The sequence below is a fragment of the Curcuma longa genome, chromosome 15 (assembly GCF_044706935.1).
Source record: "Curcuma longa cultivar G26 ecotype Majalengka, Jawa Barat chromosome 15, ITB_CL_G26_1.1, whole genome shotgun sequence".
In the NCBI taxonomy this organism is placed as follows: Eukaryota; Viridiplantae; Streptophyta; class Magnoliopsida; order Zingiberales; family Zingiberaceae; genus Curcuma; species Curcuma longa.
Genome location: NC_133875.1, coordinates 1,892,056 through 1,911,014, shown reverse-complemented (window position 1 = coordinate 1,911,014; position 18,959 = coordinate 1,892,056). Strand labels below are relative to the sequence as shown.

Genomic DNA, 18,959 nt, shown 5'->3' with positions numbered 1-18,959 from the left:
TTTTTTATGCAAGTTACAATAGAAGGGAATTGGAATATCCCGATCTCAAAAGTGATTTAGGGTACTATTATGGAATGATTATTATATTGTAAAAAAAATTATTAGCCCCCGCTAAATATTATTTCTGGATTCGCCCCTAGACGGACGGATGAAACAAATCTAGGAGTGTGGGAAGGGAAAGATATCCATAGTCTGCTATGGATAAGATCAATCCCTTAAATTGTTTACTTAGATACATGGAAAGAAAATTAAATTATTTATTGTCTAAAATATCCTATTCTTTTAGACCTAGGAGCTAACGTAGAGCTGTCAAACGAGTCAATTACTCATGGTGGAGCGGGCCAATCCGCTAGAAACCCATCATATGACAGAGCGGGGTGGGTCGATCCACCAACTTGGCGGGTTGAAAAAATTTTCAATCTAACTCAATTTAAGGCGGATCGCGGGTTAGGCGGGCCAACCACGAGTCTGTCAAAAAATAAAAAAATATATATAAAATATTAAAAATTTTAAGTTTAGATTGTAATTTAAACAAGCCAAGTTGAAAATTTTATATTTGCATTACGGTTAAGCTCACTAATTCATTAAATTTTCTCTTGTAATTTTAAATTTTAAAAAATAAAGTTTCTCAACTCGCGAGCCAACCCACGCGAGTCGCAGGCCAACCCATGTGGATCGCGGGCCTAGGCGGGCCGACCCACGTGAACTTATTTTAAAACAGGTTGATAAAATTTTAATTCAATCCACTTAAATTATTCGACAGAGCGGACCAATCCAACGGGCCTAATCTAAATTGACGACTCTAAGCTAATATTACTTAAGACTTAAAATTAAATCCAATTCTATCCTAGCAATAAAAATAATGTTAATTATAATTGAATATATTCTACTATTTACAAATTTGACATTAGAATTTTAACATAATATTCATTTTATTTTGGTAATTAAAAATTATTATTAACCAAAATATAATCTACAATTCGAAATAATCAATCTATTTTCAAAATAATATTCATTAGAGTTCGACATTACTTTTAAAATAAAAAATTATCGGAAAGAAACTTTACTTGAAAATAGTTTACAATGGCACTATAAAAAGGATGCCAACCAAAATATAAATTAGAAATTGTCAATCACAAATAAAATAGTCTACGAGTATGATAAAATTATTGCCAACTAAAATATTAAAATACAAAAAGTGTCCACAACAAATTTTACTTGAAAATAATTTACAAACACTACAAAATTACTGCCAACCAAAATATAAATAAAAAATTATCAGTCATAAACATTATTTGAAAATAGCCTATAAGTAAGTATATCACAAAATTATACTTATCAGTCATAAACATTATCGTCAAAGTACATTACAAAAACCTCTAAAGTTCAAAATGATTTTAAAAAAATTAAGGGTAGAATTTGTTGCTACTCTCTACAAGAGGAGGAATTCCATATCCATCTTGGTTGCTTTATAAATTCATCATGAAGTCAATAATGGCTTTCAAGACTTCCTGAAAGTGATTACTAGTAGTCTTTGTATGCTACGAAGAAAGAAAAAACATAATTCTCTTTTGCAAAAGGTGGAATCTGCCACCTCACACGGTCAGCCCCACGACCATCTGTAAGAAGGTAAATTGAGAAACTACAATTGATCACGACGGAAGAGGATATTGCTCGACTTCGCCGAGATTTAAACCCTTGTCCTCTTCTGCAAGTCTACTTTGTCGTAACCAACTCAGCTATGTCCCTAGAGGCCACAATTCTCGATTCTTGATACATCATGACCAAGTAAAAAATAAAAATTTAGCAACCTTCTCTTCAACACTTAAACTTCCTATTGCCTTTTACTCTCTTGTTGTGCTTTAATATTTCACTTAAGTGTCTAAAACCATCTAAACTCACCTTAAGAACACTATGACTACTAAAAGTCATAAGATTGTGCAATAAAACACGTCTATGATCTTTTTGCTCATTTCTCTTCGTCAAACCTCTATCTACTTATTTTCATATATTCTTCAATATCATCTAAAGAACAACTAAACAATTCCTTTTTATAAAGCCTTTATCATTCAAACTCTCATCCAAACTACCATCATTATTCTCATAACAATCATTAATATTTTGATCATCTCCTTCATCATTATCCCACTCCATCTCATTAAACTTGTGACAATAATAACATAGATCGGTGTAATATATATATATAGTGTGTAATTTAATTTTGTGAGTGAAGAAAGAGTACATACATCATTTTTTTTTCCATCTGTTACTTTTTGACTGATTTGGCTATGATTGATTTTGACTTCAAAATCATCTGATCCGCATAGGTATATATGCACATATCAATTCAATTTTCTTAAGCTTTTAAACTCCTTTTTCATGTAAAATTTAACTTAAACGTCGGAATGATTTACCGGGACTCTCTCCCAATACCATATTCTAACTCTCTTTTTGAGTATTTTTCATATCTCTTCATCTCTATGAGTCATTATCTTCGAGGAGTATGCACGTCAACAATTCGTGAATTAATGGCTTGAATATCATTCATGATGTATTGGCCGAAACATTGTCCATAAGTTAAGTTTTTGTTTTTTCACTCTCCACTTTGCTCAAGTTTTTTTTAATTTTATGAGCTCTTTACTCAACTCCATTTTTTGAACTCTGCACTTCCAGCTTAATTTTTACATGCGGTCCATCTGTAGGTCTTTTTTAGGCAAAATTGTTATTATGCGGTTATCAACTAGTAGCGGGCGTGACCTATATATGGCTCCTATAATAGTCTCTTTACGATCATCATATATATAAATATGATACATAATTTTCCTAATTTTTTAGAGATGGTGGGAACAAAATTAAAGATTAACTACGCAATATGTCAATAAATATCATATCATACATATACTTTTCCCTTCGTCTCTATGTTTGTTCTATCTGTTCTTGTTAATTAATGGTAGGTAGGTCAGATTGGACGTCGGAGCGGCCGGTAGATGAGAAATGGGAGGAAAAATCTGAATCTAAAGGGGAGAATCATTCATTCAATTGAAATGGCACGTTTGGAGTTCACGTTTGGAGTTGTCAAACGAATCAATTCATAATAGGACATATTAATTTATCAGAAACTCATTTATGATGGGATGGGATGTGGATCAACCTACCAATTTGATAGGTTGAAAATTTTATAATCCAACCCAATCCAAGACGAATTGTAGATTAGACGGCCTAACTCATAGATCTGTCAAAAAATATATAGAAATATAAAAAATATTAAAAATTTTAAATTTAGATTACAGTTTAAATGTGTTAAATTAAAATTTTTAAATTTAGATTATGATTTAGATGGATTCTATTAATTTATTAAATTTTTTATTTTAATTTTAAATTTTTTTAAAAAATAAATTTTCTCAATCTACAAATCAACTTAAGTCCGTCATGGACCGATCCACGTGAATCGCAAACTAAATGGGTTGACCCACTTAAACTCACCTTAAAATGAGTTAATAAAATTTTAACTCAATTCGTTTAAATTATTTAATAGGGTAGACCAATCCGACGGATCTAATCTAAATTTTAAACCTATGCTCTTCTCTTCTCTTTTGCATCTTCTTTAATTTCTCTTTGCTTATTCAGGAAGGAAGACAAGCCGTTAGACTTAGCAATCCACAAATATTAATAATTATTAATCATTTTTCTTCAGCCTTTAAACACAGGATGATTAAAGCTCATAATCCGAACTAAATTCCTAATAATATGAATGAAAGAACACTAGATTTTCCAGAGCTTAAACACTAATTATGCACTAAAGATTACGAAGTATATATTTTGGTGCAACCACTAGTGCCAACCAACAATCGCCCATTATTGCAAAAAATCCCCTGTATATGCTATTAATATTTTTTTGAGAAAATTATTTTAAAATGAATATATTTTTTAAAAAAATAAAGACATTAAATGTTTAAGAAATATACTTTTTTTTTTAAAAAAAAGTTGTTTTTATGCATGGACTAAATGGAACGAAATTAACTCAGTTATAAAAAGTTGTTCATTTCAACTTAGTTAATGTAGATAAACTCTATTTTAACTTGGTTAGTAGGAGTCTAAGCCAAATTTAATAAAATTTAATCGATTTTAATTGACAAGTTAAAATAAATTTAAGAGTTTGTTCGAATCAATAACTCTTTTTCAACAAAAGATAAAATTTATCACCCAGCAGCTCCACATGATCTATCTCACGATCATATATGAAGAGATAAATCGAAAAACTACAATTAGTACAATTCAAGCCAATGGATAAGCTAAATTCAGCCTAATCACATTTAATTCAATCACATAATTAAATTGGATTTGGGCCAAAATTAAAACTAATAGTCACGATAGTTCAAATGATATGGTTGATTGGAAAAAAAACAGAATTTTACAACAAGCGAAAAATCAAGCGCTTCAAAAAAAAAAAAAACAGAATTTTACAAATCGTATAGCTTCAAATTTAATTAGATGTACATTAAAAAAAACACACAACTCTATCTCACATTTAATTTCATAAAAATTGAAGAAGACAAGTATAATGGATTGAAAAATTGGATACCTAGATTAATCAAACAAAAAAAAAAAAAAAAGAATGGTTCAAAGGTAAAATTGATGGCTAATTTTGGAATGAGATATGAAGACTGCGATACGGCCGGAACCATGCAAGTCGAGTGGTCCTAATTGGTTGAGCTAACTGAATGAGTCGATTAGATCAAGTAAGTGGAAATAGTGAAAGAGTCAAGCGAGCTAGACAAATTTAGTGGATAAGTGTGTTATTTGAGCTGGATGGATGGACGTATAAGAGGAGACTCAAGATGCAACACATCATTTTTTTTGTTACCGTTTTTGTTGCATTAATGGCTGCATCCAATAAGTCAGCTTCAGCAAGTAATGACTCTCTCCTTCAGCAAATGGTGGAATTCGCCACCCTAACGGCCAGGAATAACTCTCTCCAAACATTCAAAAATATGATGGCCAGATGTTGAAGTGCCCTTCGTAGCTGTTGTACGCATACTCATCCTGCCCATGGCTTTGCTTGACTAAGCTCGCCTGGTTTTGCTCTACGAGAGAGTACAATTTCTAGCATCTGTGGCCAAAGGACAGGGACAAATGATTGTTGTGATCTAGTCTTGAGAATGAGCAATGTGAGTATAAATTCCATCTATAAATTAGTTGACCTATAGTAAGGCAGACATAAGAAATTAAACAGTCAATGCATAAATTAACACCAAAGAAATTTTATAAATGCTTGCATAAAATGGTAGGCCATAGATAAATAAATGCTCAGACATACATGCACAGAAGATTCTTAGGGTAGTTGTGCAATGTGCCCATAGTCATGGCACTACAAGTTGTTTTCGTAGGATAGAAGACCAGAATCATCCACATGGCAGAACTTAGTCTTTGCCTTAGGACTGTAACCATCCTTCAATTTGCCTCGTTATTGTACAATCTGAATGTTGATTTCAACATTCTTTAAAAAAAAATCTCTAATCAAATTCTGTGGATATAATCATATACATATTCTGTCATCCTGCACTTCAAAATTATATCCAAGTATTGAATGCTATTCTGTAAGTTTGCATGTCTAACAAATTGTTTAAATTTGGTTATGACAATATTTTTAATACTTACAAAATATTTTTATTACTTAAGACTAGTATTAAAGAGCATGGTTATAGATGATTCCCTTTCTTTGAAACTTGAAAAAAAAAATTATGGACTTAGTTTCAGAAAGGAAAAAAAGAAGGATTGGTTGATAACACTAGGATTAATGTATGTCATAAGAGTGAGTTCAATTTTGAAAATACACAAAAGGACTCTAATCAATTTAAAACTTCTACTCCTTTTGGAATTGAATCATCTTCCCATGTCACTTCTTCAATGGGTTTAGAATAACAGATAATCTTCCTTTTAATCGACTAACTCCATTCTTTCCAAAATCTCATTCATGAGACTTAATAAAATGACTCCTTTTAGTGAATCATATCAAATTTCTTGCCTTTTAGATCGCTTACCTCCCTCATGACCTAAACTTGCACAAGAGGTTAGAACAGAACACTAAAATGTCACCCAAACTATCTTGATTGAAGATCAATACAAATTAAGAGAACAAAAAGAAAGTTCTTTTAAGAACAGAAAAACTTAACTAAGTCTCAGCTTTTCATAGTCATAACCCTTCCAACTTGTCATAATTATAAACCAAGGGGCAAAAACTTTATGAGAAAACGGGATTCTTTAAAAGAAAATCAATAAGATGTCTCCAAATATGCCTTCCCATAGTAAAAGCTCTCTATGGAATAAGAAGATGCCTGAAGAAATGTTCTATTATGTTTGTGAAAGAGACAATCACCTAGCAGCATCTTGCTACTTTAGAAAAACTTTGGTCATGCAAACTAAGAAGAAAGGACCACCTAAACCTCAACTGAACAGACTGAAAGAGACCAACACTTCATGCCAATGGCATTTGGTCACATCATAAATTTCATCTACCACGACACTAATGGCGGTTAGATTCCGATGCAAACATAAATGTATGCACTAATAAAATTTGGTTCACTTACCAAAAAACAAGTAGACAAAGTGTGACAACGAAGAATGGTAGGTCGAGGACAGTGTATTACCCTTGATTTCTAATAAAAGTATAGTTGATTCTCAAATTGTTCTTCGCTGAATTATATGATTTATGACATGGTCATTTAGCATACTCGCACCATAAATTCACATTAAGAATAAGTCACCTAAATCTCATTCCTACTCTCAATGAAAAGTCTTACTCTAAGTGTGAATTTGTACTAAGCCAATCAACCTAGGAAACCTTTTATTTTATTTTCTTCTAGAAATACACAGCTTCTACAATTAATTCGTAATGATGTATGTGATTCAAATAGAGAACCCTCTAGGGGTAGTAGCAAATACTTTATTACCTTTACAACTAACTTTTCAAATTATTGCTATGTATACCTTTTGAAGACCAAACATGAAGTGTTTAATAAGTTTAAAATATATAAACATGAAGTACCAACTCAATAGGAAAATAAAAATTGTAAGATTCGATAGAGGAGGTGAATATACTTCTAGTGAAATTTACACCTTTTGTGAAGAACATAATATCATAGACAAAGCCACTGCATCCTATTTCCCTCAATCCAATGGAGTAGCTGAAGGGAAAAATAGAACACTTTTAGGCATGGTGAACTCTATGATTATAAATTCTGGAGTGTCATAAAATTTATGGGCGAAGCTCTTTTGTTTGTGTATGTTTTATTCAAAATACAAAACTCCTAAAAATATTATGGTCACTCCTTACGAATTGTGGAATAATTTTAAACCTACACTTGACTTCCTTAGAATGTGGGGTGTTTAGCTTAAGTTAATATTCTTGAACCTAAAAGACATAAGATAGGACCCAAAGCCATTGATATGGTTTTTAGGCTATACCTTAGATTGCAACAGTAAGTTTTTTTAATTAACTCTGAGGTATAAGAAATCTTAGATGATACTTTAATTGACTATAGAAGCTTCATTCTTTGAGAATATCTTTCCCTATAAATCATCTAGGATTCCTTTATCAATTTCTAAAATTCAACTTACTTCTAACACATATAGAATTAATAATCAACCTAATAATCCTCTTGATTCTACTTCTACAAACAAAGAGTAAGCATAGAAAAGAATTTTGGTGATGACTTTATTGAATATCTAATAGAAGATATACATAGTTCATATTTAGAAGCTCTTTCAACTCATGATGTCCTTTTTCGAAAGAACCAACCAAAAGGAATTTGAATCTATTATTAACAATAACACTTGGATTACCTCCCAACTTGCTATCTAAGAAAATTATTCAGATCAACAAAGCGGTGGAAAAATATAAGATGCATTTGGTAGTTCAGGGTTTTATACAAAAAAGTTGGTGTTGACTACTTTGATGCATATGCACCAATTACCACTATTTGTATTTTCCTTGCTTTAGCCTCTATCCATGAGCTATTAATTTGCCAGATAGATGTCAAAAAATCTTCTTCCATGGAGATCTAGAAAAAAAAAGATTTTACATGGCTCAACTAGAGAGATTTTCAGAATCGTGGAAATGGAAAGGTGTGTAGGCCAATCTGTTCATTGTTGAGACTCAAATAGACCCAACATTGACAAAAAATATTTGTGATAGTATCATTATTAAGCATAATTTTCTTATAAATGACTCAGATAATTGCCTCTACTACAAGAATACAAGAAGGTAAAAAATTAGTTTACCCTTCTTTGTTTATATGTAGATGATATTTTAATTGTTCTCATGATCTAGATCCTAATAATGATGTGAAGAAATTTTTATCATTACACTTTGATATAAAAGGCCTAAGAGAGACTGACATGATTCTATGAATGAAAACTCATCAGTCTGATGATCATGTATCTCTCGTCCAATCTCATTTTATCAAAAAGATTTCAGTAAAGTTTGGATACTTAGGATGCATACCTCTTTCTACACCTTTTGATATCTCTTTAGCTTTAGGTAAACATACTGTTGAACCTGTCAACCAAAAAAATTATTCATAAATTATAGGATCCTTCTTTTCCTATCTAATTGGACTAGATTTAATATATTCCTAAATTTCAGTTCTCATTCGGCAAAACTTAATTGGGAGCTAATAGTTGTACGAGAAGAGCAAGCAAATCAAACCTTCAACCTGCCTGGTATTAGATGAGCAATTTGCAAGTCTTGTAGCTCCATTTCCACAGCCGATTAGTCCTCGGACACAGAATTTGAACTCCTCCTGGATGGCATTTTCCCACCATTGTCAACCATTGCCTCCAGCATTCTTGGATTGCGTCGCTGGATGGACACAGTAGCTTTTATCATGGCAATGGAAAACGCATGAATCTAGAAACTGAGCACCTTTCACTGACGTCTGCTAAAGGAAAGAAAGACCCAATTTCTACGCAATCTTCCCTCTCAGATCCACAAGCAAACACTTGGGGCTCGCTATCTCGCTCTCCGCCGCGGCCTGACCCTGAAGCCTCCTCATCAGTGGCTGGAACCTCCTCCATTGAAGCTGCGTGGACTTTCTTTTTCTCTTGATACTTGCTCACAGCCTCTCGATCTCCACAAGGCCTCTTCTTTGTCGAAAAACTCTTCCCCGTAGATTCAGCGGTCTCCTATGGTGGGCCGAGAGCACTTCGTTCACGATGCCATCAAAGAAATTGTCCACGAAGCAGCTGTTCGGCACACTTCGCGGAGAAGACCTCGGCTGGAGAAATCAGGCTCTCCTTTGTCCATTAAGGAGGGGCAAAGAGAAAGCTCACAGATCTACGCGTCTTCGATCTGAGAAACATATAGAAGAACATGTACGGATCTGAAGAAAGTAACTCAAAAATTAGGGTTCGATGGGAGAACAAGAGCTAATTTGAAGAAAGTAGATCAAAATATAGTAAAATCAAGAGGAGCCCCCGCCCTCCAGAGATCACAAAATCACCATGAACGACTCAAATCAAATTTTCGGAGGCAATCAATCTCGAAAAGAGAATCCATGGCGGATGCTGAAATTGGATGAAGCGCCCGACTGTGAAATGAAATTCTCCCTATTCAAAATTCCAAACTTCGTCATTATATAAAGGTTTACTGAGAAGGAGCCCACATGAACTACCAATTAGAGATCAGGTATTCGACTGAGTAAGAAAAGAATATGAGCCGCGGCCCCGTGGAGTCTGGAAAGAGCGAGCGAAGTCTTCCAGTGAATGGCGAACTGATTCCCTTTTCCTTCGCTTGGGGGAAGGCCAGCTTCTTGATGGCGCAGGGCAGGACAGTGGACGACAAGAAAGAGCATTCGATCCCAACTTTCGTTCCCCGGCACAAGCATTGCATTATTCCTCCACCAGATCCCCCAACTAGCAAGGAATCAAAGGTGTGGGGAAAGAAGGAAAGGGCGAATAGGGATTAGCAGAAGAAGTCGCAACTTATTTGATCGATATCATTAACGAGATTGCTGGCGTTGCTTGGAAGGATCTTTACTGGTATTGATATTTTAGTTTAAGATTTCCTCCTTTTTTTCGACTCTGTGGGTTGATAATTATAGCAATGCGTTTTTTATCGGAAGTGAACAATGCACGAGGTTTTCTTTAACCCCAGCGATTTTGGTGCCTTCTTACTTCTTTTTCATTGTTCTTGTTGATGTTGTGGTTCTTGATGCGAAGGGGTTGGAGTTTGGAGCGGAAGATGGGGTTTGTCGATGTGGTGTTGGGGCTGTGCGGGTTCGGCCTGGGGTTGTCAGCGGGAATTGTCATCGGATATTGCTTCTTCATCCTCTTCCAGCCCTCTGATGTCAAGGTACCCGCCGCTTGTTCTACCTTTTTTTTTTTCTGGTTTCCCAGCTGCAAACTCGCAGTTTAATTGTTCTTTTACAGTTGGAAAAACTAATTTTTTATGTTGATTCATTGCACATCGAAAAGATATTGGTTGATAAATCCATATACGAACATTTTCAAGGTGAAGAATTTGGAATGTGGAAAGACTGAATTTTGATTTAATTTTCTGTTGTCCTGTTGATTGTGAATTGCTTCTCTCTCACTACCTTGGAAAAGCCTAGCACCTGTATATGTTGACTGCTGATTTTTTCATCAGCAAGTGCATATATGTAGACAAACTCAACTCCAAGCTCCCATTCATTGGGATTAAAAGAACATCCATTTAACTAAGCGTTAGGTGGTATCCCAAAAGCAATTATAGTTTATATATTAGGTGTTTGTAGGATCTTTATGTTATGGTGTTCCCTCGGTTTTGAATTGGACAATAGTACTCTACCTAAGGTTTAAAATTTCGAATCATGCCCAAGTTTTGGACGTTGATTGAAGCAATATTGTTTTGATATCATGCTAGTGTTTCGATGGATGGTACTAGTGGAAAATTGTAGGGAAAGGAGGAATAAGATGAAAGGAAAAAAAACACAACATATTTCTAACTTCGGACTTTGTTCCATCTTGAGTGGTATAACTTTGACATTGTATTTTATGAGTAAAAGTTAAAAATAAAAAATATTATTTGAATTCATCTTGACACATTTTGTAACATCTCAATGGTATGAGATGTGAGTATGACATGATAGTCATTAGTATGTTTGACATGACACAAGATAGATTATCCTGCCAAGTAGTATGGAGTTTTAGTATGCTAGGGTCAGATATTGTAAAATATAGTTCTTGATTTTGTTCAATCAATAAAACTCATTTCTATTAATCAAGTTGGTTTTCATAGTTTCTTTTTTTCATTGAACAAATATTAGCCAAGCAAAACACAAATTTTTTTCCCTGCTTTTTCTTGTCGCTTCAATTTGGTTTCTCTAGGTTTGATCATTAAAATTTAGTCCATTGGAAAACTTACACCAAATGGCAATGCTTACTCTCTTTTGTGTTTATCTTGATCAGGAGCCTAAAATTCGTCCACTTGTTGAACATGATACACAATCATTGGAGCATATATTTCCTGAAATCCCCCTCTGGGTGAAGAATCCTGACTATGATCGTGTACATTGACCATCCCTATTTTGCACACATTCATCAATGGATTTATTGAACTTAATAACATAGTCTAATTTTCTCTCTCTCATCTCTTATTTGCTGTTTGAAGATTGATTGGATAAATAAGTTTCTTGAGTTGATGTGGCCTCATCTGGAAAAGGTAATGTATTGGTTCTATAAATTGTAGTATTGGAGCATAGGTGTAGCTAGGATTGGTTTGCTTCAGTATTGATATTTAAAATTCTATGATAGGCTATCTGCAGAACTGCAGAACAAGTAGCCCGGCCTATAATTGATGAAAATATTGTCAAGTATAAAATCAGTTCAGTCGAACTAGAAGCTTTCACACTTGGGTCGCAACCACCTACCTTTAACGGCAAGTGTTTGTTTTATTTTGGTGCATGTTTTCACTAACATTCACGTCTACTAAATTGAAGTGATTTGTCTTTTTTGGATAAAGTTCATGCCATCTGTTCTTTTACAAAATAACTGGATGGATAAATTTAAGGGCATTGGAATTCCAAGGAAATTGACATTTCAATCCTTCTTAATGTCAACTTGGAGTGTACTCATTATTAAAAACCTACATTGCTTTCAAACATTTGTTATTCTATTAAATCATTTGCAAGAGTAAGATGAACTAGTATTTTTTCAGTTTTATTCTGCTTGTGGATTCATTGTTTTTTCTATTTACTCAATCTGATAATGCATCTCTGACACTGAACTTTCCAGGGCCAATCTATTCTACCATTGTTAGGAATAAAGATGAACTAGCATTTTCCAGTTTTATTCTGTTTCTATGCGTTCATTGCTTTTCTATTTTTCATTCTGACAATATAGTTTTGGCAACGAACTTCCAGGAATGAAAGTTTACATTACAGAAGAGAAAGAGCTCATTATGGAGCCATCACTAAAATGGGCAGGGAACACCAACGTGTTGGTTGTTGTTAAAGCTTATGGATTAAAGTTAACTGTTCAGGTCATTCGTGTACTTTCCACTTGATACTCGACTAATTCCATTATGACTAATGTGTTTCACATCTTATGTGGAGAAATACTACGAAACCAAAGCAGCACAGCTATTCATCTTGTTAACCTTTTTAACAGTTGCAACTTTTCAGATGGTTGATTTGCAATTTTTTGCTACTCCACGTATTACCTTAAAACCATTGGTTCCCAGCTTTCCATGTTTTGCAAAAATCCTAGTTACCCTCATGGAAAAGGTGTGCAAAAAGACAAATTGATTTGTTTTATGCCTATTGTTCACTACTCAAGACATTCGTAAGGTGGAAGAGATTCAATATCCTCAGTTACTACTACTTTTCAGCCATATATCGACTTCGGGCTGAAACTTATGGGAGCTGATCTTATGGCAATTCCAGGTCTTTACAGATTTGTCCAGGTAGTTCATGATTTTTTCCTGGCATTTTTTCCATTTTTGGTATATTCAAATCTAACCACTTTGGTCTTCAGTCTTAATGAAGTTTAGTTAGTTTTCAGTTTGACATTTTTCTTGGTACCTAACTGATTCCGGGACTCGAGACATAATGACAAAGTAACTAACAGATGGTTTGACACTTGCTAATTGCCTAGTATCAAACATCTAGTGTTCACAGGAGTTTTTCTTGTTTGTTGACCATATGAAAAGTTTCATTGATAACATGGCTATTCGTTCCTTCTGATTCATCGTTTTAACGCAGTTATACAAGCATAAACTCCCAAGAAGCCTTGTGGATTCTGAAAGCTGCCTTTTTTGTTTGAAGTAACTTAATCCTTTTTAATAGTCATGATCCGATGATAGTGTGAAAGTTGACTGTGTTATTACTTGAAGAGTATCTTCTTCGATACTTAACCTTACATGCTTAATTCTTTCTCTGATTATGCATCTCTAATAACTGCAGGAGACCATCAAAAAACAAATTGCAAATATGTATTTGTGGCCCCGAACACTCGAAGTGCCAGTTCTAGATATTACAAAGTAATTCAACACAAATGTGTACCCTTTGAGAAAGAAAAATTAGTAGATATGTTTCTCTAAATAAAGCACTAATTTTATATTGCAGAGCCTTAAAGAAGCCTGTTGGGATTCTCCATGTGAAGGTCCTCAGAGCATATAATCTGAGAAAGAAAGATTTAATAGGCAAATCAGACCCATATGTCAAACTCAAGCTGTCTGATGACAAGCTTCCCTCCAAAAAGACTTCAGTGAAGCATAACAATCTTAACCCAGAGTGGAATGAGGAATTCAAGTTCGTTATCAAAGATCCTGAAAATCAACATGTGGAGCTTAATGTCTTTGATTGGGAACAGGCATGCAATTTCCGGATTCATTTGTTTCTGCTCATATTCTGCATTCAGTGTCTCCCCTACGCAGGTTAAATGTATGGTTTATGTAGGTAGGCAAACACAACAAAATGGGCATGAATATTATTCGGTTGAAAGATTTAACCCCGAATGAGTCAAAAACTTTGACACTCGACTTGCTCAAGAATCTTGAAGTGGAGAGTGACAAATCACGCGGGCAGATCACTGTGGAACTGCTGTACAAGCCTTTCAAGGAAGACGAGATACCACAAGACGTCGGTGATAAAGAAGGTCAAAAACCTCATGATGATACTCCATCAGGTGGTGGCTTGTTTGTAGTTATTATTCATGAAGCTCAAGATCTCGAGGGCAAGCACCACACAAACCCTTATGCGAAAATCACTTTCGGAGGAGAGGAGAAGAAAACTAGAGTATACTTTTATCTAGATATCAATTACTAGCTTCCTTTTTTGCCATCTTTTTAAATATTTATTATATTACAATGAGATAACATTTCTTTTTCAAATTATGGTCTAGTATATCAAGAAAAGTAGAGATCCACGTTGGGAAGAGGAGTTTCAGTTTGTATGCGAGGAGCCTCCGACTAACCATAAAATGCATGTGGAAGTATTCAGTAGACCTCCAAGCATTAGCATCCATCCTAAGGTACAGATTGATGTCTTTATTTCTTGCAAGATATTGTTTAGCTGATAAACAAATTGATCATGGATATGCATACTAATAATTGTGCACAATTTGAACATGCTTTGTACATATTTTCACTTGATGTCTTTTGCCTTCACACAATCTCAAACTGATTTCAGATAGTTTGATTTTCTATTACCATTTTATTTTTATTGTTGACATTAGCTGTTTTCTTTTGGCATATACATACGTTGAATGTAATGTCGTCTCAGGAAAGTTTGGGGTATGTCACCATTAATCTTGCAGACGTTGTGAATAATAAGAGAACCAATGAATGGTATCATCTTATCGACTCGAAAAATGGCCGAATACAAATAGAACTGCAGTGGAGGACTTCTTAGAATCCCCTTGGCATCAAGAATCCTAAAATTCGGAGGAGGTAAGTTATATAATCCATTAGATATGAAATTGTAATTTGTCTAAAACAGCCTAAAAAAGAAGGAAAAAATGGTTTAATACTAGTTGATACATGTAACTATTGTAAAGAAAAACTATTTCCTCAGAATTTCTGTTTTTTCTAATTGAGTATTGATGTGTGTGTGTGTGTGTGTGTGTGTGTGAGAAGATTATGAGAAAGTTGATCCAATACTTGCATTGTATCTCCCTGTCCTAAGTGGCCACTAGTCTAATGTTTGTGTGAGAAAGAAAGGAGTCGTTGAGTTGGTATTCATGTGACAGGCGGACGTAGAATCATTATGATTTACTCCTTTCAAATTGTTGTTAGGTTGATATTGAAGGGTGCTTGGGTGAGTGTTATCATCTTTTTTGTCACAAGTGTGGGAAATAAATAATCAATGGTGTTTACTTGAGAAGACTATATATATTATTTAAAATATTTTTTAACCCTTCATTACTTTATTTGTTTGCATTATCTTATGCCTAGTAGAATGACTCGGCATAGAGCCATTTGGAAGCTTGCTATTAGTGATGTAGTTTCATCTTCTACAAAGGGCTCTTAGATCATAACAATAGTAATAATTAAGTTTTATCCCTATTAAATAGGATAGACTATATAGATCTTCTTATGTTATTAGCAATGCATCCTCATTATAATACTCTAATGTTAATAATAAAAAAATAAAAAAATTTAAAATTTTTTATTTAATATACATATTTTTTATAGTTTTATATTTTTTAATTAGAACATTTATTAATCATTTAAATATATATTTATTAGATTTTATTATATTATTATTTATATTTAAATAAAATTTATTTTATTTTATTATTGTTAAATAAATCTTCTTTGATCTTTTTATTTTCCATTTAATATACCTATTTTTTTATAATTTCATATCATTTAATTAGAATATTTATTAATCATTTAAATATATATTTATATAATCTTAAATGTAGGGTTTGAAGTTTTAAATAAATTGATCATATTTTTTAAAAAAGTACTTAACTATGTAAAATAAATTTGATTGTAATATGTTTGTGATATTCGAATGACTCATGATATTTAGTCGTCTGTTATGATGTATCTGTGTATTTTTTTAAATTTACTATGATTTATAAAAAATTTTCATACTAAATTAGTCACTTTTAAAATTAATCGTTTTTAAAATGAAAAATTTTTATGAGATGGTCACTTTTAAAATTAATCAATTTTAAAAACGGTTAGAACGGGATATTTAAATTTGGCAAAAAAAATTCTTAGATTTGACAAAAAAAAAAGGCCCCAATTGCCAGACAATTAATAGAACTGAAATAGTTAATAGTTAATTAAATTCGAACTTTTATTTTGGAAAAAACAAAACTTATGCTTGCGGGTCTGCTCTGACCGTTAGATCACAAACGAACGTCATACGATCTCAATAAACCGAAGGATAATTTAGACATTTCACCCTCTCTCTAGGTCGAAAAGGCGGATCCTCCGCTAGGGTTACTCGTAACAACACTCCGCCGTCATCCCTCCTCTCGCTTCCCGCCATTCTGACCAATCAACTGTGATTCATCGGCCAGCGAACTCCAATCTCTCACGCCTGGCGCATCATGGGTCCCACTCCGGTCCCACTGTCCTCCGGTGACAAAATCCACCCATGACGCTAGACGAGTTAATCGCTGTTCCAGGACACACAGCGGATCGGAGTGTCCCCGGTTTAGTTTTCAATTATTAGCTCGCGCCGCAACCCTTATCAAAACCCGCATCCATCCCGCCATCTCTTTTGGATCGTCCCTCCCACAAATATAATTTATTCAAAAAAGATTGAATAAATACAGTGAAGAGTGAGGAGGAGATCATCGACGTCTGCTGTTGTTGCAGCTGCTTGAGGCGGAGGATCGTGCTCCGGCGTGATGGATCAGCGCACTGTGGATTCAGATCGTAGAGCGGTAAGTAAAGCTTTCCAGATTCCGCTGCTTCTTTGCTTGCTTCACACCGATCTCGATCGGAATCGGAATCGGAATCGTAATCGCAATCGTATCGCTGATTCGTTGTTAAATTGTTCGATCTGCAGTCTCCGGAATGCAGAAATCCAAGTAGCAGCGATTGCGAGGTCAAGAGCTGCGGGGCATGCCGAACCACCGAGACGCCCCTTTGGCGGTCCGGCCCTGCCGGCCCCAAGGTAACACCTTTTCCCCAATTTGGTCCTTTTCGCGCATAAAAGCTACGATCTTTGGCGTTCATCGATTTTTTTTCCATCCTTTAGACGCTCTGCAACGCGTGTGGGATCCGGTACCGGAAGAACAAAACAGAACCGGGAATGAAGGCGAAGAAGGAGAAGAAAGAATGGTTCCCGGAGGTCCAGATGCCGGGATTGGGGTTGAGAAAGAAGCGATCTGTTATCCAGAAGCATTGGAGGAGGTGGTGGCGGAGGAGCATGATTGGGGAAGAGGAGCAGGCTGCTGTCCTCCTCATGGCTCTCTCCTATGGCTTGATTTAGGACTCGAGTTGAGTGCTTCTTCAATATCTTTCATCCCTATTATCTACTTTCTTCAATCTTGTAGATTCATCCATGCAAGATCCAGCTCCATTTCAATCAGAAAGATAGCAATTTCCTCATTGCAAAACGAGTAAATGGCCAAATGCTGCAATTGATTTTTGATCCATGGTTCCATGGTTGAAGTTGTTAATGCCATTGGCTTTAAATGTTTCATACAACTGAATTCGTTGGTTCAACTCGTTGAGTGCCAAATTCCTAGTTCAATTGTGAAAATTGCATTTCTCAGGTTGACTGATTCAACTCCTTGATCTTGTTTGCAAATTTCTTTGGTAATCATCAACATATAAAAATGGCCATTAAATACTTTCATATCATTATTGTTGGCACTATTTGAAGAGCAAGGATGTGTTTTTCTTCTTCCAAAAGATCAGTTACCATTACTTTTGTGCCCTAGTACATGGCTATTGATTTTTGATTCATGGTTCCATGGATGAAGATCCAAAGAAAAGTTAAGTAAATTGTGCATTGGCTTTAAATGATTCATACATTGAATTGGTTGGTTCAACTGGTTAAATGCCAATCCAGTCTGTTTGAAACATTGAAATTCCATGTTCAATTGTGAAAATTGCATTTCTCAGGTCGACTGATTCGACTCCTTGATCTTGTTTGCAAATTTCTTCGGTAATCATCGACATATAAAATGGCCATTAAATACTTTCATATCATTATTGGTGGCACTATTTGAAGAGCCAGGATGTGTTTTTCTTCTTCCAAAAGGTCAGTTGCCATTACTTTTGTGCCATAGTAGTAGTTTGATTGTCTCTCAGTGAGCAAATAATAGTTACTAAAGCTTAAGAGCAAATGGCTTTTTAGTGGTGATAGATTCTTGTTTATTCAAAGAGTCTTGTCTTGGTTGGTGCATCATGTAGCTTATTCAACTTTTGTAGGGGTCTGTCCAAGAGCTTAAAAAAATAGGCTGATCAAGCTACTTGTCTTGTTCTTTGTCTGGCCCAGAGTCCAGACTTGTCATTTTATGAACTGGGAATCATTTTGAGGTCCTCATGGAACATTCACTTTTTCTTTTGAAAAAATAGTTTTTTTTCTAATCTAGACACTTGATTGATTTTGGAGGTATATGATTTTTTTGAATTTTTTTATTGGATAAATTCAAAATACAATTTATGGGCATTTAGAAGTCTTTTATTATTATTTTTTAGAGTTTTGCACTATTCCTCCACACTAGCTCTTTCTCTAGTAGTGCAAGACACCTAAAATTCCTCTTATGTTTACTTATAATTTTAATGATTGTTAAATGTACACCTTGCTCTTTGCTTCTATTTATGAAATTGAGCTTTAGGGCATGGTTGAGTTGGTTATTATGGGATAGATTTGTTGAAGTGGGTAAAGAGTCGAATTTCGATGAAGTCAAAATAATGCTTTTTTTCGTAGTAGTCAATTGCAATTTTTCGATTTATTTTTTTACAGATGGTTGTGAGATCGATCGTGTGAGGTTGTTGGGGTAATAAA

The 18,959-nt window shown here is 34.4% G+C and overlaps 2 protein-coding genes across 2 annotated transcripts; both read left to right on the top strand.

Moving 5' to 3' along the window:
• Positions 1-9,939: 9,939 nt before the first annotated feature.
• LOC141846222 (synaptotagmin-2-like) lies at positions 9,940-14,921 on the top strand. Its single transcript, XM_074734221.1, has 13 exons — positions 9,940-10,038; positions 10,219-10,351; positions 11,446-11,544; positions 11,648-11,698; positions 11,791-11,914; positions 12,399-12,517; positions 12,660-12,761; positions 12,866-12,940; positions 13,440-13,516; positions 13,602-13,848; positions 13,935-14,273; positions 14,380-14,508; positions 14,760-14,921. The coding sequence occupies exons 2-13, from the start codon at positions 10,241-10,243 to the stop codon at positions 14,886-14,888; spliced, it is 1,602 nt and encodes a 533-aa protein (XP_074590322.1). The 5' UTR covers positions 9,940-10,038; positions 10,219-10,240; the 3' UTR covers positions 14,889-14,921.
• A 1,801-nt stretch (positions 14,922-16,722) lies between these two features.
• Positions 16,723-17,596, top strand: LOC141846799 (GATA transcription factor 15-like). Its single transcript, XM_074734860.1, has 3 exons — positions 16,723-16,881; positions 17,007-17,114; positions 17,199-17,596. Exons 1-3 carry the CDS (start codon positions 16,846-16,848, stop codon positions 17,430-17,432), a joined length of 378 nt encoding a protein of 125 aa, XP_074590961.1. The 5' UTR covers positions 16,723-16,845; the 3' UTR covers positions 17,433-17,596.
• The last annotated feature ends 1,363 nt before the right edge of the window (positions 17,597-18,959 follow it).

Excerpts from the sequence above, each read along its gene's own strand:
- LOC141846222 (XM_074734221.1), top strand. The coding sequence starts at position 10,241 with ATGGGGTTTGTCGATGTGGTGTTGGGGCTGTGCGGGTTCGGCCTGGGG. Across the intron at positions 12,518-12,659 it reads GATTAAAGTTAACTGTTCAG|ATGGTTGATTTGCAATTTTT; the intron begins GTCATTCGTGTA and ends GCAACTTTTCAG. Across the intron at positions 12,762-12,865 it reads TAGTTACCCTCATGGAAAAG|CCATATATCGACTTCGGGCT; the intron begins GTGTGCAAAAAG and ends ACTACTTTTCAG.
- LOC141846799 (XM_074734860.1), top strand. The coding sequence starts at position 16,846 with ATGGATCAGCGCACTGTGGATTCAGATCGTAGAGCG. Across the intron at positions 16,882-17,006 it reads TGGATTCAGATCGTAGAGCG|TCTCCGGAATGCAGAAATCC; the intron begins GTAAGTAAAGCT and ends TTCGATCTGCAG. Across the intron at positions 17,115-17,198 it reads CCGGCCCTGCCGGCCCCAAG|ACGCTCTGCAACGCGTGTGG; the intron begins GTAACACCTTTT and ends TCCATCCTTTAG.